The 27667-nt window shown below is 36.3% G+C and overlaps 1 protein-coding gene and 1 non-coding gene across 2 annotated transcripts in view; both read right to left on the reverse strand.

The window, feature by feature from the left end:
- Positions 1 to 27667, reverse strand: part of LOC137405342 (E3 ubiquitin-protein ligase SHPRH-like) — a 60682-nt gene that overhangs the window by 24733 nt on the left and 8282 nt on the right. Inside the window, exons 8-19 of the mRNA XM_068091571.1 lie at positions 22926 to 23098; positions 18071 to 18259; positions 11677 to 11790; positions 11375 to 11482; positions 9635 to 9841; positions 8655 to 8831; positions 8216 to 8326; positions 7771 to 7944; positions 5645 to 5860; positions 3966 to 4075; positions 3213 to 3390; positions 1958 to 2112 (exon numbers count right to left, since the gene is read on the reverse strand). Coding sequence (XP_067947672.1) covers positions 1958 to 2112; positions 3213 to 3390; positions 3966 to 4075; positions 5645 to 5860; positions 7771 to 7944; positions 8216 to 8326; positions 8655 to 8831; positions 9635 to 9841; positions 11375 to 11482; positions 11677 to 11790; positions 18071 to 18259; positions 22926 to 23098 — 1912 coding nt within the window. The remainder of the gene's footprint in view (positions 1 to 1957; positions 2113 to 3212; positions 3391 to 3965; positions 4076 to 5644; positions 5861 to 7770; positions 7945 to 8215; positions 8327 to 8654; positions 8832 to 9634; positions 9842 to 11374; positions 11483 to 11676; positions 11791 to 18070; positions 18260 to 22925; positions 23099 to 27667) is intronic.
- Positions 13455 to 13539, reverse strand: Trnai-uau (transfer RNA isoleucine (anticodon UAU)). The gene is given in 2 exon segments: positions 13455 to 13490; positions 13502 to 13539. It is a non-coding gene; the product is annotated as a tRNA-Ile (tRNA).

Below are 27667 nucleotides of genomic sequence, written 5' to 3' on the forward strand. Positions count from 1 at the left end.
AAAACTTACCCATCTGATCGGATTATACACAAATAGACAGATTAATTTGGACGAAAATCGCCACAAAACGCTTGAAAAGCTTGGTTTAATAAAAGTTAAAACTGGAAATTGAAACGCCGAATGACAGAGAATAGAACGATGAAGTCTTGCGCATTTCACGAAAAAAAATGTGCACTTTTCACCAGTCTATAGCATTGTCGAATTGCCGAAGGTTTTGGCAATAAACATAGGAGTACAGAAATCGTTTCATTCTTGCCGATTTCAATTTTTTCATTTTCAATTTCATTTGCTGACACATTTGAGTACTGAAAGGACGACGATATTTTTTAACGGTTCTTATGAGATTATTACAATAATTAATTGTAAGTTTGGATGACTACAGAACAATGACTACGTAGTACAGATTTTCTAAAAATTTAACGCAGTGTAAGTAGCCTAAAGGGAAAGACGATGATATTTTTTTCTAACGGTTCTAATGAGATCTCATTACAATAATTAATTATAGGTTTGGATGACTACAGAACAATGGCTACATAGTACAGATTTTCTAAAAATCTATATCAGTGCATTTTACTCCTAAAACTGGCCGATATTGCATTTCTCTTTTTGCAGGAGGAGAGATATAAACATATAATCTTTTCCTTTCATTATTGCTATCTGTTGTATATAATAACACCCACACCCAGTACATTACAGCTACCATTGCAGTTATCCTATTTGACTGCTAATATTGCATTTCTCAACCATCAGTACCCTTTCTTTTTTCCAATATCACTTTGGTCATGGGCTGTATGACAGTGGAATTTTTAGTATATATAGTTTATAGTAGTCTGATGATGTCTTGATGCTCTATTGTAATATATATATTCTATAGTAGTCTGATGATGTCATGATACTCTATTGTAATATATATATTTTATAGTAGTCTGATGATGTCTTGACGCTCTATTGTAATGTATATATTCTATAGTAGTCTGATGATGTCATGATACTCTATTGTAATGTATATATTCTATAGTAGTCTGATGATGTCATGATACTCTATTGTAATGTATATATTCTATAGTAGTCTGATGATGTCATGATACTCTATTGTAATGTATATATTCTATAGTAGTCTGATGATGTCATGATACTCTATTGTAATGTATATATTCTAAAGCAGTCTGATGATGTCATGATACTCTATTGTAATGTATATATTCTATAGTAGTCTGATGATGTCGTGATACTCTATTGTAATGTATATATTCTATAGTAGTCTGATGATGTTATGATACTCTAATGTAATGTATATATTCTAAAGCAGTCTGATGATGTTGTGATACTCTATTGTAATGTATATATTCTATAGTAGTTTGATGATGTCATGATACTCTATTGTAATGTATATAATCTAAAGTAGTCTGATGATGTCATGGTACTCTATTGTAATGTATATATTCTAAAGTAGTCTGATGATGTCATGATACTCTATTGTAGTGTATATATTCTATAGTAGTCTGATGATGTTATGATACTCTATTGTAATATATATATTCCAAAGTAGTCTGATGATGTCATAATACTCTAATGTAATATATATATATATATTTTATAGTAGTCTGATGATGTTATGATACTCTATTGTAATGTATATATTCTAAAGCAGTCTGATGATGTCGTGATACTCTATTGTAATGCATATATTCTATAGTAGTCTGATGATGTCATGATACTCTATTGTAATGTATATATTCTAAAGCAGTCTGATGATGTCATGATACTCTATTGTAATGTATATATTTTAAAGTAGTCTGATGATGTCATGGTACTCTATTGTAATGTATATATTCTAAAGTAGTCTGATGATGTTATGATGCCCTATTGTAATGTATATATTCTAAAGTAGTCTGATGATGTCATGATGCTCTATTGTAATGTATATGAATCTATTGAACTGCTGACAAAGCAATACCTAGTAATTTGAGCAGTGTTCTGTGACTGGTAGACTCCATTTTGTACATGCTGCAAAACATCAGCACCAGCGCCAGATGTCAGAGGCAGCGAGTCTATAATGTTTTCATGGAGAGCCACCCACCACATGATCTGCCCCTCAGAATTTGCTGACATCTACAAATAAGCGTTTAATCTAAAGACTCCAGGAAACATTACTATCAGGCACAACTGCATTCCATTCAAGATTTGATGACCAGACATTTTAAAGGAATCTTTTGTTATGTTCAAACCACTTCAATAAAGTACTGATGTACATATGCATATAGAGGTAAGTACAAGTGTGCTGAGAAAATAAACATAAAAAACAGAAGTAAGCTGCAGTTACACAAACATGGCCAATTTGATAAGTTTAAGTAACTGGATGCCAAGAGATTGCCTTAAGGTAGAAAAGGTCAGTTTTCTGTCTGGCAATCTGAAACTATAGTATTGATAATAAGCAATCTGAAACTATAGTATTGATAATAAGCTATCTGAAACTATAGTATTGATAATAAACTATCTGAAACTATAGTATTGATAATAAGCTATCTGAAACTATAGTATTGATAATAAGCTATCTGAAACTATAGTATTGATAATAAACTATCTGAAACTATAGTATTGATAATAAGCTATCTGAAACTATAGTGTTGATAATAAACTATCTGAAACTATAGTATTGATAATAAGCAATCTGAAACTATAGTATTGGTCACAAATATTTAATTCGTAAGAGTAACTGTCATTCAGCACATAGTCTTACAAGTACAAGTAAAGTTCAGCACATAATCTTACAAGTACAAGTAAAGTTCAGCACATAGTCTTACAAGTACAAGTAAAGTTCAGCACATAATCTTACAAGTACATGTAAAGGACCACAATGTACTACAAAGACTATTACTAATATGAGCTCCAAGCTAATTTTGTAGTTGGCAACTGTTACATGACCGGAGACATCATACAGCAAAATGGACTCAGTTTGCATTCCTAACTACAATACCTCAGATATGATAAACTGCAGTCGAGGGTAATCCATCCAAAGATACCAAAAGGTAACTCTGATAATATATTGAACTGCAACTGTATAATTGTACATGTATATTAAAATTTTACAATTGTTTTCTTTGCAACTGAAAAGATATTATTGCAATGGAAAGTTTACTTGAAATATAAACATGTGTCACAGGTTAAATTTATGATGAAGTCCTCCGTAGTTCAAACACAGAAAGACTCACTGTTGCCATTATAGGCTTCTCACAGACTTTGGCATCGACAGCTTGATGCTCTGAACAAGCACTCTCAACAGCCATGTTACTTTTCCTCATGTAGGTCCTAACAAACTGCTCTATCTCTTGATCGAGTACCTCTATGTTGATCTTCAAGCTTTTGTGATGGGAGACTTTAAGGAGTTCTCTAAATGTGGAAAGGTTCAAGAAGTCATAGATAACAGGTTTGAGCCATCAAACGTCGATCCTAAAACTTTACCTTTTCTGAAGTCAAACCATTGATTGCCACCTTGGACAAAACAACTGAATAGCGAGTGTATCCGGCAATAACCCAGCAACTATAACTACTTCAAAACTTCAAGAGCGCACAACTACCTTAAACCCGTGAGGGCACACAACTGCTTATGGTACTAAAATGAAGGAAAGCTGGAGGTAAGTGCGCATTCCAATCTTGTAAACAAAAACAAAGGCGTGTAGATAAACCTAGTGAGCAGGCCACAGAAGGTAGCAGCACAAGAGCAAACAACTCCCAGCAAAAGAGTATGACAACCGGAAACGTGCATTACTAACCTTTTCTGTTCCAGTTTATACACATGATGCTTGATCAGGTAAATAATAAGGAGAGAACAGCCCTTGCCTATGTTAGCCCTAGTTCTAGTTTTGAAACAAGACTACAAGCAGTCTCTTAAACAACTAACTATATAATGTTTAGACTCTATCTTGGAAATAAATGAATGAGAGAAAAGTGTAAGATAAAAACACCTGAGGTTATGACTGGCATGAATACACTGGAGAGTATCTGGTTCAATAGCTGAATATTGAGGCTGACTCGGGTGCAACACCTCCCAGTATTTCTCTATGGCCTTGTCATGCTGCAATTAGACAAACAACACCTCCCAGTATTTCTCTATGGCCTTGTCATGCCGCAATTAGACAAACAACACCTCCCAGTATTTCTCTATGGCCTTGTCATGCTGCAATTAGACAAACGACACCTCCCAGTATTTCTCTATGGCCTTGTCATGCCGCAATTAGACAAACAACACCTCCCAGTATTTCTCTATGGCCTTGTCATGCCGCAATTAGACAAACAACACCTCCCAGTATTTCTCTATGGCCTTGTCATGCTGCAATTAGACAAACGACACCTCCCAGTATTTCTCTATGGCCTTGTCATGCTGCAATTAGACAAACAACACCTCCCAGTATTTCTCTATGGCCTTGTCATGCCGCAATTAGACAAACAACACCTCCCAGTATTTCTCTATGGCCTTGTCATGCTGCAATTAGACAAACAACACCTCCCAGTATTTCTCTATGGCCTTGTCATGCTGCAATTAGACAAACAACACCTCCCAGTATTTCTCTATGGCCTTGTCATGCTGCAATTAGACAAACAACACCTCCCAGTATTTCTCTATGGCCTTGTCATGCTGCAATTAGACAAACAACACCTCCCAGTATTTCTCTATGGCCTTGTCATGCTGCAATTAGACAAACGACACCTCCCAGTATTTCTCTATGGCCTTGTCATGCTGCAATTAGACAAACATGGCAACAGCACTGAGTAAGAGCTTAGCTTATATTTGACTAGCAGCCTCTCAGTGTCAGTGAAACGGATTTACTATAAGTAATCTACCTGTAGAATACTTACAGTAAATCTACCAGTAGATGGTTTTCAGAATCTACAGCTATGGCTAGTGTATGATTAACTATGGATACCATATGACTAACTATGGCTACCATACAATTAACTATGGCTACCATATGATCAACTATGGATACCATATGACTAACTATGGCTACCATACAATTAACTATGGCTACCATATGGTCAACTATGGCTACCATACGATTAATTACGGCCACCGTATGAATAATTATGGCTACCATATGATTAATGGTAATAGCTAGGTGATTACATAGAATGCAGCATTCATTATACTTGGTATAAAAATGGCATACTCTGTGTACATGTCGCACCATAAGAGCATGCTCTGTGTACATGTCACACCATAAGAGCATGCTCTGTGTACATGTCACACCATAAGAGCATGCTCTGTGTACATGCTATACAGTCTGTAACAGCGTGTTCTGTATACATATCATATCATGAACGCATGCTCTGTGTATATGTTATACTATAAGAGCATGCTCTGTGTATATGTTGTATGATAACTGTGCGTTCTGTATGCATGTCACATCATAAGGGCATGAGTTGTGTACACGTTATACCATAAGAGCGTGTTCTGCATACATATGACACCATTCGAGCATGATCTGTGTACATGTAATACCATAATAGTCTGTACAGGCATTACTGCTACATGCTGCTACATATTGATGTTAAAACAACAACTTGCTCTCCAGTGTAAGAGAATTAGGTAACAGACAAACAGGACAATGGCTCATCACGTATGGTATGTAGAATTTAAAGATACCTGTCCCCATATCGCATGACAGCCTGCCTGTCCGTTGAGGGCTGCCACGATACACCTGTAGGCATCATCAGTCTGAACTTTGACCTCCTGAAGGAGATGTTTAAGCAACTCATCCATGGTGAGTGTCATCCGTGGTGCATGAACGGCGCGTCTCCGCTCACGGCTCACCTCAGGGTAGCAGCATGCCTGTCTCATGCTCGTTAGCGACTGAAGAATCTTATGAAGAATAGAGTTATCTGTTTTGACTTGTAGTTACTTGATACTAGTATAATAAAATTAAAAAAGTTGCATATATTTTAATATACACTAGAAATTCCCCTGTCATACAGCCCACGACCAAAGTGATATTGGAAAAAAGAAAGGGTACTGATGGTTGAGAAATGCAATATTAGCAGTCAAATGGCACTGCAGTGCAATAGGATAACTGCAATGGTAGCTGTAATGTACTGGGTGTTATTATGTACAACAAACAGTAATAATGAAAGGAAAGGCTTATGTGTTTATATCTCTCTCCCGCAATAGGAGAAATGCAATATTAGAAGTAAAATGACTGATATTATTAGAATAACCAATATTATTAATATATTAATACAGTAATAATAGAAAACCAATGCACAATTTTGTTTACATTTCAAAGCGTCATAGCTAACAATATCAAGAAGTTGTGATATTTATATAGATTTTTAGAAAATCTATTTAACAAAACTATTTAGAAAAAATAATAACAGTAACATATTGCCCAACATCGGTCACTATATGCTTCGATCTTGTAAATTCGAATGCTTATTTTTATAATTAAATCTTATAAAATCGAATAATTATTCTTATAATTAAATACTGTAATAATTTCATAATCGTTAGAAAAAATATCATCGTCATTTCCTTTACTTTCACTGCTTTGAACATCAGTTGGAATACCAAAGTACTCATAAGTGTCCAAAATGTCTGTTACTTTGAAATCGGCAAAAAGGAAACAATTATATTTCAGTACTTCTACGTTGATTACAGAAAACTTCAGCAATTGAACAATGCCATAGACTGGTGAAATGTGCACGTTTTTTTTCGTGACATGCGCACGACTTAATAGTTCTATTCTCTGTCACTCGGCGTTTCGTTTGCCGGTCTTAATTTTGATAAAAATAAGGCTTGGCAAGTTTCAATAACGATTTCAGGCCGAATTAATCTGTCTATTTATGTATAATCCGATCAGATGGGTAAGGTTTAAGAAATTTTCTACAAATAATAAAGACTTGGTAACATATTTAAACAGGTTTATATGTGTTTTGTATCGTCATTATACTTAAACGACTCTATTGAAAAATGGTTAAATTTGTTGATGAGATTTCGGTACAAGGGTTTGCGACGGCCGTTGATGAATAATTTTCGTGAGTTGTGTGCACATATGCATTTATCATAAATCTCCCAAACAATCGCTCCGCTCGCGTTTGGTCGTGGAATTATATTATATATAGTATTATATATAATATTATATATATATTTCTTTATTATATTCAAGTGAAGAATTAGTATGCAAGAGCAATAAAGCAGGGAAATCCTTGACCAGTTCACGAATGATCCTGAAAGTGATGGCCTTGGGCAAGCTTATATATGTACATATATTATATATATACATATATTATATATATACATATATTATATATATACATATATTATATATATATATACATATATTATATATATACATATATTATATATATACATATATTATATATATACATATATTATATATATACATATATTAGGCAGACATATATTATATATATACATATATTATATATATACATATATTATATATATACATATATTATATATATACATATATTAGGCAGATGGCAATAAAACATGACTTCTTGAGACAAAAAGTTGTGTGATCTTGCTAGACTACTAAGACTTGTATCCAATATGACTGACTGTAAAAGCATTCAGCAAGCATTCGAGCATGAGATTCCTAAATATAAATTTAGCTGGTCTGATGATTTTAGGAAGATAATAACAAATTCTCTATCACCTTAGAGGGAGGCAGAGACAATATCTTGTCTTACCTTAGAGAGAGGCAGAGAGAATATCTTGTCTTACCTTAAAGGGAGGCAGAGATATTCTCTTACCTCTGAGAGAGTATAGCGAGAGAGGGAGTCCAGTCTGGCTTCCTTGTTGCTAAATTTATTGATAATTTGGAGACAACGTCGCCTGCACACAGAATACTTTTGGCGATAAAAAACCTCTTCTACTGGAACGAAAGTCACCTCATGAAGTACCTCTGTCAGCGGAGGCAAGCCCAGCTAAAAAGAAGCATACATATTATTGTTCAGCGCTAGCGGCTCTTTGGTGGTAGAAACATTGACAAGCAGTAGAGTACATCATCAAAATGTTTCTCATATTAAACAGTTAGCATAAGAACACAAAGGTCTCAAGCTAACTACAATACTCCTTTAGAGCAGCATTAATGATAGCAGCACTAGAATGTTCCAACTAGTACAAATTAGATTACTAAGTTTGCATAAACAGGAAGTTTTAAGGATTATTTGAACAGTTTATTAATTGGATCTCTACCTGTTCTCTAACATCAGCTTTGCAAGTCCTCCACATGACATGCTGAAGTATAGAGTAGAGGTTGTTGGGCAAGCCAAAGCAGTAGGGCCGGTAGATAAGTGCATCCCATACCTGCAGTGTAGGCAGTCACATCTAGTAACAGCTATAAACTTGCACTCATGAGGTAGGCTTGCTATTGCTTGCACTCACGAGGTAGGGTTGCTACTGATTGTACTCACAAGTTTGCAATATACAGAACAGTCCTCAAATCTCTGTACCCTTCCGCCATCACAATGAATTACATGTATGATGCATGGTTATAGAAACATAGGGCTATGAATGCCATCTACTATGGCACCAATATAAACACTGGGCTTATATTTGTGAATTAATTGTTTAGCAGTAAAAACCTTTGAGTGCAGCGGACACTTGAAATTCAATCTATTAGTTAATTACCTACCGTTTTTGTGGCAAAAGGAGGGACACCGAGGAAGAGTAACAGTCCATAAAGGTCATTCACTCCAGAATTGATAGGGGTGCCTGTGACACACCACCTATTAACAGCTGATAGCTTTAGGGCCATCTCTGCAGTGCTGGTTGTCACTGATTCCACCATCTGGGCTTCATCGAGGCAAACCTACAATAACGAGTGATCAGTCACTGCTGGATGACACTAGAATATTGTAGAATGTAGAACTGATTACTAGATATCACTAGTATAATATGGACAATAGAACTGATTACTAGATATCACTAGTATAATATAGACAATATAACTAATTACTAGATATCACTAGTAGAATATAGACAATGGAACTGATTACTAGATATCACTAGTAAGTAAGGTATAATAGAGAGAATAGAACTGATTACTAGATATCAACAGTAGAATATAGACAATAGAACTAAGTACTAGATATCACTAGTAGAATATAGACAATGGAACTATCTACTAGATATCACAAGTATAATATAGACAAAAGGACTAATTACTATATATCACTAATAGAATATAATAGAGAGCCATTGTTCTCAAGCCTGTCACAATAATCTTGATCAGGAGAGGCTTCTTTTATAAGATATTTGACTATTGTAACAAAGTCTTTAGTAACCGGTTCAATGTTTACGGTTTGGCTGTAAAGAGATAACAATTGTAGTTCTAGTTATTATTACCGCGTGGAAGGAACTCTTTAAAAAAAGCAACACTTAATTATTCACTTATTTTGTTTAATAACATATTTTCTACTGGTTTTTATTTAAATGAGAAAACAAATATCTAAGGTTCTATAAACCAGTTTGAAGCCGTTTTGAGAAGACAATGATCTGATAATGAATAGTAATGCCGTATGATAAACTAGTCTGCCATGACAGGAAAAAAAAAATTCATAACAAACACAGCTTTGAGAATTACAAATTACAAGATAGAAAATGTTTACCAACCCTCCACCACTCGACAGCGATAAGTGGACTAGGGAGAGCCATGAACCTCTTAGGCTGTCGGAACAACCTCCCTGTATGACTGTTGCTGTGAGGAACGTGAGTTGACCTAAGTTCAGCCTTGAGCACATCATAAGTCGTTATTACTATGTCCTGTCTTGCCAAAACCATCGGTTGCACATATTTCTTTGATGTGACCCCTTCATATTCCTAGAATCATTACAAGGAGGAATATCTAAAATCCTTTTACATTGCTGCAACTGCGATGCATTCTGATTTGTTAGCAAAATGCAAACAGTCTTTTCTTCAACAATAAGTCCTACCTACTCATCACAATAAGTAGTACTTACTCATCAGAATAAGTCCTACCTACCCATCACAATAAGTCCTACCTACCCATCACAATAAGTACTACCTACCATCACAATAAGTCCTACCTACTTGTCACAATAAGTCCTACCTACTCATCACAATAAGTACTACCTACTCATCACAATAAGTACTACCTACTCATCACAATAAGTCCTACCTACTCATCACAATAAGTCCTACCTACTCATCACAATAAGTCCTACCTACTCATAACAATAAGTACTACCTACCCATCACAATAAGTACTACCTATCCATCACAATAAGTCCTACCTACTCATCACAATGAGTCCTACCTACTCATCACAATAAGTCCTACCTACTCATCACAATATGTCCTACCTACATACTTATCACAATAAGTACTACCTACCATCACAATAAGTCCTACCTATTTGTCACAATAAGTCCTACCTACTCATCACAATAAGTACTACCTACTCATCACAATAAGTACTACCTACTCATCACAATGAGTCCTACCTACCATCACAATAAGTCCTACCTACCCATCACAATAAGTACTACGTACCATCGCAATAAGTCCTACCTACTTGTCACAATAAGTCCTACCTACACATCACAATAAGTACTACCTACCCATCACAATAAGTACTACCTACCCATCACAATAAGTACTACCTACCATCACAATAAGTCCTACCTACTTGCCACAATAAATACTACCTACCCATCACAATAAGTACTACCTACCATCACAATAAGTCCTACCTACTTGTCACAATAAGTCCTACTTACTCATCACAATAAGTACTACCTACCCATCACAATAAGTACTACCTATCCATCACAATAAGTCCTACCTACTCATCACAATGAGTCCAACCTACTCATCACAATATGTCCTACCTACTCATCACAATAAGTACTACCTACCCATCACAATAAGTACTACCTACCCATCACAATAAGTCCTACCTACTCATCACAATAAGTCCTACCTACTCATCACAATAAGTCCTACCTACTCATCACAAAAAGTCCTACCTACCCATCACAATAAGCCCTACCTACTCATCACAATAAGTACTACCTACCCATCACAATAAGTACTACCTACCCATCACAATAAGTCCTACCTACTCATCACAATAAGTCCTACCTACTCATCACAATAAGTCCTACCTACTCATCACAATATGTCCTACCTACTCATCACAATATGTCCTACCTACATTCTTATCACAGTAAGTCCTACCTACCCATTACAAAATGTCGCGCCTAATTGTAACAATATGCTTAGCTATGCTGTTCCACTCAACTCAATCCCATAAAAACGTTAAACAGGAAAGCTTAACCAGATAAGCTAAGCCAATGCAGTTTCCAACTGTCTGCAGGGGATTTGACTAACCAGGATCTGACAGTGAGACCCTCCGATATGCTTGATGATTTCTTCCCTCCACTGATGTTTGATGCTGAAGGGAGCAATGATTAAAGTGGCTCCACTTTTGATTGGTGTCTAAAATGCAATATAAGTACGGTTGATATATCTCAGGTACAGATTGACATCGTAAATCAAGTCTAAATTGTAACATCGCTACTATACCAACAGGACTAGTTAAATGATGACTGAATCAGTGAAGGGTGTTTAATAAAGCATCAACTACCAAATAGACAACAGAGACAATATTATGTGAGACAACAAATACTCACAGATATAGCGTGGCAATGGGGGCATTTGTAAGGGCCTCTATACATATCCTGCAGATCGTAGCCTACGCAATCAGCGTGCTGCTGCAGGGAACATACGCAACATTGCACTTTCACCTACAAATATTGATATTATGTCAATAAATATGGTTCTGCTCAAACTAATCGCTTTGCTAGACCCGTGACTTTCAATCAACTAAACAACTGGAAGGTGGTTGATTAAAGTTAAGGTCTACTAAACAACTGGAAGGTGGCTGATTAAAGTTAAGGTCTACTAAACAACTGGAAGGTGGCTGATTAAAGTTAAGGTCTACTAAACAACTGGAAGGTGGTTGATTAAAGTTAAGGTCTACTAAACAACTGGAAGGTGGTTGATTAAAGTTAAGGTCTACTAAACAACTGGAAGGTGGCTGATTAAAGTTAAGGTCTACTAAACAACTGGAAGGTGGCTGATTAAAGTTAGGGTCTAGTAAACAACTGGAAGGTGGTTGATTAAAGTTAAGGTCTACTAAACAACTGGAAGGTGGTTGATTAAAGTTAAGGTCTACTAAACAACTGGAAGGTGGTTGATTAAAGTTAAGGTCTACTAAACAACTGGAAGGTGGTTGATTAAAGTTAAGGTCTACTAAACAACTGGAAGGTGGTTGATTAAAGTTAAGGTCTACTAAACCACTGGAAGGTGGTTGATTAAAGTTAAGGTCTACTAAACCACTGGAAGGTGGTTGATTAAAGTTAAGGTCTACTAAACAACTGGAAGGTGGTTGATTAAAGTTAAGGTCTACTAAACAACTGGAAGGTGGTTGATTAAAGTTAAGGTCTACTAAACCACTGGAAGGTGGTTGATTAAAGTTAAGGTCTACTAAACCACTGGAAGGTGGTTGATTAAAGTTAAGGTCTACTAAACAACTGGAAGGTGGTTGATTAAAGTTAAGGTCTACTAAGATCAATAAGGTTAAGTTAAGGTTTACTAGATCTTTGTTAGAGTTCTATTGAAAGCAATCTTTTCTCTTGAATTGCAAAATCATTCGAGGTGTTGCGCTGCGCATGATCAGTTCAGTTAGTTAGAGCATCAGCCTAGTAAGCTGAGTGTCATGACTTTGAAGAAACAAGAACAGCTCATTGAACTGGAACTGTAGAAAAAAGATAAAATTTATTAATCTTACTTTGAACAGATTTTAGTTATTGGTTGCTAAGAGGGAACCCATTCTCGACAACAAAGCCATTTTGACATTGCTTTCGTTTTAACCGTATCTGTATGAGCTGAGCTTCTCAAGCTTGACTGCGATAAAAACCAAAAACAGAGCGAGGTAGAGCTGTTGAGCAAGAGCTTTGTACGTATCTTTTTATCATTCCTGCAAAATATCTATGCTGTGTTTATCAAAACAAGACCAGGTTTTACAAAAAGTGAGTGTTTACATATATTAACAAACTTATCAATTGCATGTATTGCTCCATTACATGTCATTCTGTAAATTGGTGTACTCTTGGGTTTTGTAAATGTAAAAATGTGCTGCCATTCATAAAAGATCAAAACTTACTGCGCTAGACCAACCATTCTTCTAAATTTTAAAAATAGGTTTTTATTGGCAACAAAGACATTCTAACACGAAAACACAAAATTAATAAATAGCACTGCAGGCCTACACGAAACCTATAGCAGTTCTGTCACAATTCTGGTAAATACAGAAAACAATATAGCAAAAGGCTTATTTTATAACGATGATTATATAATAGGTAATATACATGTATGTACATCTAAAACCGTCGGTCTTTAAAACACATGCTCCGGGTGAGGCTCGAACTCACAGCCTCCGCATTACATACTGCATATAAGTACGGCGCGCTAACCGATTGCGCCACCGGAGCTACGATGCGAGGTAGCTCACAAACGGCTATATAAGCGTCGGTAACATTATATAAAATCAGTTGGAATTATTGCAACAATGACGATTAATGATCTATCAACAACGCGAGCTGTCGCTAAAATTCGACACAATGAACGTCTGTAAAAACTCTAGTACAGGAACCACCATTCAAACTGGACAACCTCTAAATGATTATCCTTCAGAGAATAATAATAATTATATATACTAGAAACATGCAGCTTTAAAAACAACTATAATGCCTGGACACTTCGGATGATATTTCTAACATACCATATATAGGTAGTTACCAATGTAGGCATTTATCTGTCACACATACTTTCGATGGCAACAGGACTAGATCCACCGCATAAACATTTATTTGCATCACTAATCTTGCTAGGAAAAGTCTACTAGCACCACTCACTCTGGTTGAACAAATATATTAGTGTCAGACACAAATTTAGCATTTTTCGTGTTGTTCTAAAAGACAGCCATGCCATTGTAATGAATTGAGTGGTGCGTACTTCAGATAAAGAATGGGTTATAATAAAGATAATGCTTTCATAGAGCATCATCGCCCAGGGTATTAATTGAGGTTAAACTGGAGAGGCTCGTTGTGCTGAAACATTGATCTCTACAGTCAAGACCTTAAAGATGTGATTACGCCATCGGAGTCATTCAAATAAAATTAAGACCAATATAAGGCTACAACATCAACTACAATTTGATGTCATTTTTATCTTTGTAGACCAGCCATGACCAGAGATATAAGCAGTTCAATGAGATATATATAGTACTTTATTGGCAATAATTTCACAAATAGAAATATTTTTCAAATTAGGCCATACAACAATAGTAAGAACAAAAAGGAAAAAAAAGTGAATGTTAGCCATTAAAATTGAATAAATAGTCTGACAAATAGTGTTTAAAATGCCCTTCTCTGCTAAGAGAACGGGTATTAGGTGAAAGATCATTTTTGAGATTAATTTTTTACTAATTAATAAGTTAACTTTTTGCTATCACCAATCATCGTTTCATAACTTTTTATCATTTCGTCTAGCTATAATATTTGCTTCAAATTTTCTTTGGCAGTTTTAATAAGTAAATTAGATTTATGATTAGAATTTATGTTCACTTCTCACTTGTAGAAAGTGAGGACAATGAACTGATCAATGTTCGTCTTTAACTGACAGAAACAAAGTTTCGAATTGTTGGCTTGGCGTACTTATGCTGTTATTAAACATTCGTTCATTTTGTAATTTCACACTTGCAATCTATCTAACTCCCAAATTGAAAGCTATCAATAGATACACGTTAGAACGACATATCTATGAATGACATATATTTATTACATTTGTTTTATTGATTACAGGATGTTTATGTGGCGTCACCAATGGAGCAGTTGTCAGTGTGAAAACTGTCATACGCGGGAAAGAGAGAGATGATTACGTGCAGCACAAACCATGATATGTGGCATTCTGTTTCTCAGACTGGTCTCAAGTGTGTTGCAGAAGGGCTGGAGATTACAGACCTTATAAAACCAGGTCCATTAAGAGTGGCCTGCTATAACTACCGACTCTACCATGGTAGGTTTCTTAGCTAATTGTATTTTTATTGCTGATAATTTTACTAGATGTCATATCACTTCCATGTGACACTCAATAAGTTTATCTAATGATAATAAAAGTTTAATATTTTGTTAGTACCCAAGTATCCAGCTGCGGAGTGTCTGAAACCATCTGAAAGGCTTACAGAGGAAATCATGTACCTACAGATCATTGGTATTTTGGACATACCCGAAAGGACTTATAAGAGCAGTGTTGTGATCCCCACCAACCTGAGTATACAACATAGTGAGAGCAACATATCTTACGACCAAAGACGAAGAGGAATATACAGATAGGATACATACAGAGTTTGAGCTTACTGCAGTAGAGTAATTTTTCTTATTATACGAGGTGAAACTGCGCGACTGGCCATGACTTGGATAGATGGTTTGAACGAAAACTTTTTTGCTGAGATTAAAATTTTTTGGCTTGTAAAAATTATATGAAATAATGTTAGAGATGATGCAAAACATGATTTGCAAAACATATTGAATACATCAAAGCCCCGTTGCCACCTGTGCCAAAATCTTGTCTGATAAGAAGTGTAATCAGAGCTGTATTGGTAGTACTTTTGCACAGCTTAACTCAATTCCAATGTAACATACGTACATGTATTATATTAGGAACCACTCGAAAAATTCTATGCTCCACACTATTGAAAACGGATGAGTCCAAACAACCAACCAGGTGCCAGAAGGATGAGTCCAAATGACCAACCAGGTGCCAGAAGGATGAGTCCAAACAACCAACCAGGTGCCAGACAAACAACCAACCAGGTGCCAGACAAACAACCAACCAGGTGCCAGACAAACAACCAACCAGGTGCCAGACAAACAACCAACCATATGCCAGACAAACAACCAATCAGGTGTCAGATAAACAACCAACCAGGTGCCAGACAAACAACCAACCAGGTGCCAGACAAACAACCAACCAGGTGCCAGACAAACAACCAACCAGGTGCCAGACAAACAACCAACCAGGTGCCAGACAAACAACCAACCAGGTGCCAGACAAACAACCATCCAGGTGCCACAAGGGTTTTATTAACCCTTTGCCAGACAAGTCTATGTTCAGAGTTGAATCAACGGGTGAAGTGATTTAAAAAAATGATGTTTTGCCTTCACTATTTTGTGGTTAACTCAAAAACCATTTGTTTTGTACCATGTGTAGACATCTATAATTGCCCCGGTGAACATCTTTTGTTCCTGCTGAACATCTATTGTTCCAGTGAACATCTTTTGTTCTCGGTGAACATCTTTTGACCCCGATGGACAACGTTTGTCCCCGGTGAACCTCTTTTGTCCCCGGTAGACATCTTTTGTCCCCGGAGAACATCTTTTGTCCCTGGTGAACATCTTTTGTCCCCGATAAACATCATTTGTTCCCAGTGAACATTTTTTGTCCTCGGTGAACATCCTTTGTCCCTGGTAGACATATTTTGTCCCCGGTGGACATATTTTGTCCCCAGTTGACATCTTTTTAAGAGGACAACCAGCTTTGTTCCACCAGCAACTTGGTTGTGAGAAAATGTGGTCGGTTGTTGAGAGGAGGCAGCTTGAAGTTTTTAACAAGACAATCTGGCAGCAAGTATAATAATATAAAGCAGAAAATTGTCAGAAAGAAGTGAAATATATAGATAAGACATATACAGTGAAACTTGGATAACTCGCCCTCGGACAACTCGAAAACACGGTTAACTCAAGGTATTTGTTTGGTCCGTTCCCACGCAATGATAAATGGCTTTAGATAATTGGACCGGAACTCCGTTAACTCGAACAGTTTTTTGCCAAACGGCTACCGAGACGGTTGTTACTATCGCTTTAGAATATCACTTTATTACAAGCCATAGAGATAAACATCGATTTTTAGTAGTTCTTAGGCCTCGTTATTACCAACATAGGCAAAATAATTTCATTAACGACTTTTCTAAAGGTTTGCAAAAATCAAATTTTACCAAACATCCGCTTAGCGATAGCCTTCCGAAAGCAAGAAAAGCGAGGTAAAATTTGGATAAATTTAAAGTAAAGTCGGCAAAATTGATAATGGGTTTTTAATAGTAAAGGAGTTTTGTAATAACTGACTTACTGCAAAATTGATCTTGGTTAAAACGCTCGGTAGAAAAATACGTATGTATTTTTCCTGAGCGTTTTAACCGCGATCAAGTTTTGCCAATTTTAATCTGAGAACGTCCAGGCAGTCACATCACCTAAAACAACAAACAAATCTCAAGTGATAGAAAAATATCTATACTTTCTGATTAAAAATATTTAAAACTTCACACGAGAGACCATTTAACTTGCAACAAGCAATCTATGCTTTTGATTGATATATAGTTTGTATATGTACATGTATCTACTGATAAATACGTGCACTTATGACTGTCCTGATAACTTGAACGCTCTAATAACTCAAACACTTTTGCTTGGTCCCTTGAAGTTTGAGTTATCCGAGTTTCACTGTACTTGTATACTGTAGAAAACATACGACAAAAGAAAATTAAATAATACCGTACTTTTTGGACTATAAACCGCACCCCTATATAAGCCGCATCTGCTTTAATTTCCAATAAACGATAATAAAACAATACATAGGCCGCACCTTTGTATAGGCCGCAGAACTCAGGACGGCGCTTTTTAACACGACAGCAACTTTGCTGTTTAAAACGGAACAGTGTCTACGGGCACTGTTTCGTATTAACCGGCGCATTTTAACCTAGTGTCTAACGGAACAGTATCGTTAGGCATTGTTTCGTATTTTCTTTCACCGCTAAAGGCGCACTAACCATAGATTATGGTTAATGCGCCCTAGCGGTCAAAAAAAATGCCGCAGAATAGCCGCACCCTTATATAAGCCGCATGGCTCAAATCGTCAAAAAAAATAGCGGCTAATAGTCCGAAAAGTACACTAAGTGTAGGAACAAACGTTTCTGGTGTTGTCTAGTCCACAGGTGCATTCAAATCGACAATGACTTCTTAGGCCGTCTTTGTTTGATACAGCAGCCAGACCTGGAGACTCACTTGTAAGAGAGGACCCGACAGTGTAGGCAGTAGAAGGGAGAGGAGCTATATCCATAACAGCTTCACTAGGATGACAAACCATGCAGGCTAGAACCTACAAACAAGGCTTTATTAGACAGGTGGGTAGTCAGGCTGTACTAGTATATACACTAAGGGTACTGTAAGTACTAGTATATACACTAAGAGTAATGTAAGTACTAGTATAAACACTAAGAGTAATGTAAGTACTAGTATAAACACTAAGAGTAATGTAAGTACTAGTATATACACTAAGAGTACTGTAAGTACTAGTATATACACTAAGAGTAATGCAGGTACTAGTATAAACACTAAGAGTAATGTAAGTACTAGTATAAACACTAAGAGTAATGTAAGTACTAGTATATACACTAAGAGTAATGCAAGTACTAGTATAAACACTAAGAGTAATGTAAGTACTAGTATAAACACTAAGAGTAATGTAAGTACTAGTATTATATACACTAAGAGTACTGTAAGTACTAGTATATACACTAAGAGTAATGCAAGTACTAGTATATACACTAAGAGTAATGTAAGTACTAGTATATACACTAAGAGTAATGCAAGTACTAGTATATACACTAAGAGTAATGTAAGTACTAGTACATACACTAAGAGTAATGTAAGTACTAGTATATACACTGAGAGTAATGTAAGTACTCGTATATACACTAAGAGTAATGCAAGTACTAGTATATACACTAAGAGTAATGTAAGTATTAGTACATACACTAAGAGTAATGTAAGTACTAGTATATACACTAAGAGTAATGCAAGTACTAGTATATACACTAAGAGTAATGTAAGTACTAGTATATACACTGTCATGCAAGTGCCAAGTATTATTGGTACTTTGCCAACAAACATTATGCTTATTAGCTAAAGCTTTATACAAGCTAATATTATATAGTACTGTCTCATTATAGCTATTAATAATGCTTGTAGCTTTTTACAAAGCTTTTCTATGACCAAACATATAAATACTTGGGTTTTCTGTTATCAAATCAGTTGTCTCTGGAGAGTGCAATAAACCACATTCCTCTAATTTAATACTCTATTTGATTGCTTCTGTGCAGAAACATAACAGAAGCTAATTGGCGACAAGGATTTCTCTTTGGAACAGTTACAAAGAGTTTTGTTCAGATTTTATCATTGATAAAATCGATACAAAGAGTTCTAGTTTATTACAAGAGTAACTGTTCAAAATTGCACCACTACAATGGCAGAAGTAGCAGACCTGATCAAGCTAATGCAGAAGCAGCAGGAGGACCAGAGACAGCAGCAAGAGGAATACAGACGTCAGCAAGAAGAGCATAGACAACAGCTGGATGAAAGAATGGAGGAGAATAAGAAACTGATGGAGCTACTACTACAAAACCTACAACGGAAACAAGAAACAGCTGCAACCGCTGTTCCAGCCTTCCCAGGTTTTGACCCAACAGCAGAGCTACTAACAGATTACATAGACAGATTCAACACCTTCATTGCAGCAAACTCTATTCATCAAGACAAGATTGCTGGCACTTTTCTCACCAACCAACAGCCTACACTCTACAAGCAGCTTAGTAATATGGCAGCTCAGCTTTCAACACCCAAGCAGATCAACGACCTCAACATGGATGAAATACTGGAATTTCTCAAAAACCAGTATGACCCTAAGCGCTTCATTGTTAGAGAGCGTTACAAGTATTGGAGTGACATGCAGAGGAAACCTGGAGAAACTATTCAAGAGTTAGCTGCCAGAATTCGTCAAGATGCAACTACATGTGCCTTCATAGACATTACAGATCCATTAGATGAGGCTCTCAGAACAAGATTTATCTGCTCTGTAAACAATGAAGCAGTTCTCAAATCTCTCTTCAAGGTCAAGGACAATGAACTCAACTTCAACAAAGCTATACAGGTAGCACAGGAAACAGAAGAAGCAGCTAAAGTTGCCAAAGAGACAGTTTATGGAAACTCGTCTAAAGTCAACAAGGTTGCTCAACAGAAATCAAGATACAAACCACTCCAGAAAAACAACTCTATACCTGACAAGCAGAAGGAAGGAAAGCTATGCTACAGATGTGACCGAACTAACCATACAGCGGATGACTGCAGATTCAAAGCAGCCACCTGCAACTTTTGTTCTAAACAAGGTCACATAGAAAGAGCATGCAAGAAAAAGAAATCATCTGCAGCAGGAAAACCAGTAAAGATGATAGAATGCACATCAACCAAGATGGTGAAACTTGCTGAAAACATCAAACTGGAGGGAGACAACTTCACACTTGAACTGGACAGTGGAGCTTGTGACAACTTCATCTGTAAATCAATATGGGAGAAGCTAGGAAAGCCAAACCTAAAACCTACTACAGTTAACTACAAATCAGCCTCAGGACATCTCATAGAGACGCTTGGCAGATGTGAGCTAACTGCCCAATTGGATGCACAGAAAGAAGTCAGACTACCATTTGTGATTAGTGCTGTACAAGATCTCAACCTACTAGGAAGAACTGCTATACAGCAACTAGGCATCTCTATTGATGACAAGCTACAACAGAACCTTGTATCAACAATCACAGAGAACCAGCCAGATGGGAGGTTACAAATCAAGTGTAAGGAGATGTGCAAAGAATTTCCAGAAATATTCAAAGACGAGCTAGGATGTCTCAAGAACTTTGAACTAGAAATAAACTTCAAACCTTCAACAAAGCCAGTCTTCTGCCGACCCAGACCAGTTCCTATTGCCTTGACAGAAGAGCTCAACCAAGCATACGAAGCAGGTGTAGCTAAAGGCATATGGGAACCAACTCAATTCAACCAGTATGGAACACCAGTTGTACCTGTACGCAAATCTACAACAGGTCAAGCTGCAGGGAAGATCAGAGTATGTGGAGACTACTCCAAGACTATCAATAATCAGCTAGAAACACATAGGAAACCTATCCCACTACCAGAAGATCTAATCAGAAAACTAGGTGGAGGCTATTGCTACACAAAGATTGATTTAGCAGATGCCTACAATCAAATATTGTTGGCACCAGAAAGTCAACGACGACTAGCACTATCAACACACCGAGGAGTACTACTACAGAAGAGGTTGCCCTTTGGCATAAGCTCAGCACCAGGGTATTTTCAAGAAATCATGGAGCAACTGACACAAGACCTCCCAGGAGTAGCAGTATACCTGGATGATATACTAGTGAGTGGAGCCAATGCAGAGAGCCATCTACAAAACTTACGTCGACTTCTTCAAAGATTAGAAGAAAGAGGGCTCAGATGTAGAAAAGACAAGTGCTGTTTTGCTCAACCGACAGTAGAGTATCTGGGACACAAACTCACTTCAAAGGGAATCACTAAAGGAAAGAAGGCAGATGCAGTACAACAGATGCCAGTCCCAACAGTGTCAATCTTGCATCATAAGAGATGCAAGATTGACACCCTATTGCCATCACCCGCACACATAGCACAGTTTCATCAATCCAGAGAAGTCAACCGATCTACAGAAAAGACAGTTAGCAAGATACACAGCTACAATCTTGGAGCACCATGCTATGCCTTGTATCATGGACCTAGACGCAACAGACAACCTAGATGGGTTCCAGCCATTGTTACTAAGATATATGGAACTCGTAGTCTCAATGTCAAAGTGGTACCAAAGGGACCTACTTGGAGAAGACATGTTGAACAACTCAGACCAAGATACTCAACAGAAGAAGATCAAGACCCTGGAGATAAACCTGATATAACAGAGGAGACAAAACTGCAACTACCAGCCCCTACAACTGTAACAGAGCAACCTCCGTCTAGAAGAAGACCACGCAACCCTCGTCTACCTGATGGAGATGAGTATAGCAGAGACAAACCCCGAAGGTCTAAGAGAACCAGAAAGAACCTTTAGCTTAGTGAGGAGGTGTCATGCAAGTGCCAAGTATTATTGGTACTTTGCCAACAAACATTATGCTTATTAGCTAAAGCTTTATACAAGCTAATATTATATAGTACTGTCTCATTATAGCTATTAATAATGCTTGTAGCTTTTTACAAAGCTTTTCTATGACCAAACATATAAATACTTGGGTTTTCTGTTATCAAATCAGTTGTCTCTGGAGAGTGCAATAAACCACATTCCTCTAATTTAATACTCTATTTGATTGCTTCTGTGCAGAAACATAACATACACTAAGAGTAATGCAAGTACTAGTATATACACTAAGAGTAATGTAAGTACTAGTACATACACTAAGAGTAATGTAAGTACTAGTATATACACTGAGAGTAATGTAAGTACTCGTATATACACTAAGAGTAATGCAAGTACTAGTATATACACTAAGAGTAATGTAAGTACTAGTATATACACTAAGAGTAATGCAAGTACTAGTATATACACTAAGAGTACTGTAAGTACTAGTACATACACTAAGAGTAATGTAAATACTAGTATATACACTAAGAGTAATGTAAGTACTAGTACATACACTAAGAGTAATGTAAGTACTAGTATATACACTAAGAGTAATGTAAGTACTAGTATAAACACTAAGAGTAATGCACGTACTAGTATAAACACTAAGAGTAATGCAAGTACTAGTATATACACTAAGAGTAATGTAAGTACTAGTATATACACTAAGAGTAATGCAAGTACTAGTATAAACACTAAGAGTAATGTAAGTACTAGTATATACACTAAGAGTACTGTAAGGACTAGTATATACACCGGGAGTGTTGTAGTAAGAGTAATGCAGATTTACCTCCAAAGTTTTCCCAAGACCCATTTCATCAGCAAGTATACCTCCAGGAAAGAGGGTCAACTCGGGTAGCTGTGGTATCAGAACACCGCTGTCAGAGTTCATGTAGAGGTTGTTCCTCGGCAGAGCAGTAAATAATTTCCGAATGCTTTTGCCATAAGCAGATGTGTAGAGCTCTGAATGACAGGAAGTTGGAGATATATCAAAGAGCGTACTTCATAAAGGCGAGACTGGTGGCAAAATATCTCCATTTATGCGCAAAATATTTGCATACAGCTTCATTTCAATCAAGAGTAATCTCCTCATAGAATCATTTTCAACTGCACATGCGCATTAAAGTTTGGCTTGCAACAAAATTCACATTACAGTTACTCGCTATCCGAAGTTTCACCATGTCTTACTCTGTTGTGTTGTAGGTGCAAAATATGTGGAAATGGGATTACAAGCTCTTAAAGATGTGGTTGCGTCAAATTTCAGTTGATTTTAAAAGAAAGCATTCTTTTTGTCTATCAGCTGAGATGTTGTTTGTTGTGTTAGGCGATCTCATTGTCAAGATATTTGAAGACTAAAATCGAAAAAATTCAATCGCGGTAAAAACGCTCAGGCCAAAAAAACATGCCCAGACTTGCCCAAAATGATGTAATGCGTGATACAACCTGTCTCAATCTCTTGTATTCACATCGCCTATTGCGATAAAAGTCTAGTCCTACGCGGCTCTATTAGCATATATTTTATCTTGTATTTGCTCGTGTTGGCTCGAATAAAACTTTAAATCCAGCTACAGATACATTATTACCAATGTCTTAGAGGCCTCAAACAAAGAAAATTAAAAACTTGTCATATTAGCTTCTTCTAAATGCTGTGTAAACATCTTAGTACCGACTACCAATTCTACCGGTTTACGATAATTCTGTCAAGCAAACTATGTAGAATAAGGTCTTTGTATCGGCACAGTTCCGTCGCTACCCACACTAATGATATACAGCCTCCCAAAAGCCCCGCCCACATTATGCTCGTCGCCTATCCTGGGGGTGGGGCTGTATATCATTGCCCACACAAAAACTAGTTTCTTACTACCGTAAGTAAAATTGTATAGTTGAATGTCAACGTTATCGAGTCATTATTGGTATCAATGTGTAGAAAGAAATTCACTGGTCACATTTGATTAGTTGATTCAAGTACTAAACAAATAGCCTGTCCATGCAGCTCTGATTGCACTTCATAAATCCATCTATCAGAAAAGATTTCAGCACAGGTGCCAATGGGGCTATGATATATTTAACGTTTTGTAAATCTTGTTTTGCATTATCTTCAACAATATTATTTTATTATATAATTTTTACAAGCCAAAAAATTTTCATCTCAGCATAAAGCTTTTATTAAAAACATCCATGATAAAAATAAGTCGTGGCCACTCACATAGTTTCAGCTCATACAATAAGACAAATTCAACTACTGCAGCAAACTCAAACAAAACATGGTTTATGCAGCACACATTCAAGTCTCTCTTTCCCATTTATGGCAGTTTCCACACTGACAAAGCTGCTTCGGCTGGTGGGACCACATAAACATCCTGTAATCAATAAAACAAATGCAATAAATATATGTCATTCATAGATGTCATTCTAACGCTTATCTACTGAAAGCTTTCAAATTGGGAGTTAGATAAATTGTGAGTGTAATTTTAAAAATGAATAAACGTTTAACAAAAGCATAAGTACGCCAAGCCAACGATTCAAAGCTTTGGTTCTGGAAGTTAAAGATTTACATTGACCAAAAGATTTTCTTCACTTTCTACAAGTGAAAAGTGAACATCTAAAGTCAAATCATAAATCTAATTTACTAGATAAAACTGCCAAAGAAAATTTGAAGCAAATATAGCTAGGTGAAACGATAAAAAATTATAAAATGATGGTTGATGATAGCAAAAAGTTATAATTTTATTAATTAGTACATGTATTAATGAGTACTAAAAATATTACCTTTAGTATATTCATCAATCTAAGCCATTGTATTGCTAGATGCTATGGATTAAAAAGAAGCCGTCAAGAACTCACTACATACGTATCTCGCAAGCGCAGGAAATTACATTATAACCTCAAACAGGTAAATATAATCTGAATGTAAACTTAACAGTATGTCTATAAGAGACTCAAAGTAAAAGATAAATTTACCTCCATTCTCCTATCTTCCTCCGTAGCACTTTAACCACCTGATGCACAGAAAACTAGGAGTCACCTTCGCAGTAACTTTACAGCAATTTTTACAATTCTGTTGTTCGTCAATAAAACATGTCGAGCGAGTAATTCATTAAAGTAACGATGTTAATTAAATTAGTAAATATCGATGTCCATGCGATTGAATAATAGAGTAAAATCCCTAAATTTGAGATCACAGACAACGCGTTTTACGAGTGATAACATTTATTATGACCTACATAAAATTTTCGTGCTGATGATTGGCTAATGAAGCAACCTCATATTTATCGCTCGTGGACTCTTTTCAGATGTATCACTAGTTACGTCACGAATGAAGCACCCGCGGGAATGTGAGCGTTTTAAAAGATGACCTCATTCAAACACATATATCTCTGGACAGGATTGGTCTACAAAGATAAAAATGACATCAAATTGTAGCTGATGTTTTAGCCTTTTATTAGTCTTAATTTCATTAAATCGACCTTTTTGACGCAACCACATCTTTAAAGCTAAAAAACGAACAGTTAATCGCAGCCATCACGAAAACGCTGTAGACTGGAATCCCTTTCCAAAACGACTCAAATGGAATGTAGCTGAACACGATGGCTTCTGTTTACACTTTCATGCAACCTCATTCGTCGAAATATTTTCACAAATAACTAACTTTTTAACTGCGCACATGTATTAAATAGCACAAGTCAATAAGAAACACGAACTCTTTCAGCTATGTAACCGAACAGCTACCTGCCCGCTTGGCTACATGCTATGGCTATCCATATAGTAGCTTATATATTTTTTATTCCTAGCTTTTGTAAAATATTGCTGAAGATAGCTGATTAAGTTATTAAAAAGCCAGGAAGGCTATTGCTAGTGATTTGAAGTTGTGTTTCCATCAAATTGGTTTGAATATTACCAAAACAGCTCATGAAACATACCCTCTTATTTTAAATACACTAAAAATATGTAAAGTATATTTATGTCAATATTCTGCTATACAGTCAAACCAACATGGAATATAAAACTTATGTAAATATTTGACACTGTATCTGAAGTAATACCTAAATATGACACCTAAAGTCTTTGTAAAAAACTGTTTCAAATCATTACATACATGTATATGAAAAGTTTCCTTCACATTGTTTAATTCTACGCAGTTCCACCCGTATTACACTTCGATTACACTTCGTTCCGCTCGTCTAATTCTAATATAGTTGATCAGAAAAGATCTAGAGTCAGTGGCGTTATTCGAGAACAAAGGGTGGCATGTTTTTCTTAGAATCGGAACAAAATAATAAAAAGCAAAAATATACATATTCCAATTAATTCTTGAAATAATATCTGAACCCACTCAATGGTTGTTAGGAAAAAAAATGAATGTAATGCGAGGAAATGAAAACCTGAAACAAATAAAAATGGAGAAGCTGTTCGTGATAATTAAATGTACAATGTAAAAAATATCAAATAAGAAGTAAAAACCAAATATAAATCAGTTATGTTAATTTACAATTTAATGTTTACACAGTGCTGCATTACACCTATCACCACTTATATCTACACACTGTCCGTCTCTTGTGCTACATTACACCTATCACCACTTATATCTACACACTGTCCGTCTCTTGCGCTACATTACACCTATCACCACTTATATCTACACACTGTCCGTCTCTTGCGCTACATTACACCTATCACCACTTATATCTACACACTGTCCGTCTCTTGTGCTACATTACACCTATCACCACTTATATCTACACACTGTCCGTCTCTTGTACTACATTACACCTATCACCACTTATATCTACACACTGTCCGTCTCTTGTGCTACATTACACCTATCACCACTTATATCTACACACTGTCCGTCTCTTGCGCTACATTACACCTATCACCACTTATATCTACACACTGTCCGTCTCTTGTGCTACATTACACCTATCACCACTTATATCTACACACTGTCCGTCTCTTGTACTACATTACACCTATCACCACTTATATCTACACACTGTCCGTCTCTTGCATCACCAAAGCTACACAAACTGCAATATATTCTTATAGGAATATTTGCCCTTTCATATGACAATTTCCAGAGAGGCAAATCTCAAAAGGACTAATTTTATATGCTGAAGAAGTGTGACCGCAGTACTACAATAGCATGTAGTGAGAAGCACTTAAATGCCCCGTTATAAACATGGTAGAGCAAGGTGTAAATTTGGTATGAAGTAAGATATGACAACTCCTATTGCATGAACTTTGTAGACTGCTCATGGCAGACACCCTTAACAATATATCTTACATGAAGAATAGAAGTGGCTCAGCGTATATTCTGACAATAAATATATATATATCTTCTGTCAAGACCAAATCGATACAAGTTTGCAAACAACGCCACTTTTAGCTGACCTAATATAAAATATTCAGAGACAATTTTTCGAATCTCAACCATAGCAGAAGACTGTTGGAGAACCTATTCGCTTGAAATCTGAAACCAATTTTTCCTATTATATTTAAGGAAATTAATCTTAATCTGTTCCAAGTTTAGTA

This window comes from Watersipora subatra, chromosome 9 (genome assembly GCF_963576615.1).
Source record: "Watersipora subatra chromosome 9, tzWatSuba1.1, whole genome shotgun sequence".
Lineage (NCBI taxonomy): Eukaryota > Metazoa > Bryozoa > Gymnolaemata > Cheilostomatida > Watersiporidae > Watersipora > Watersipora subatra.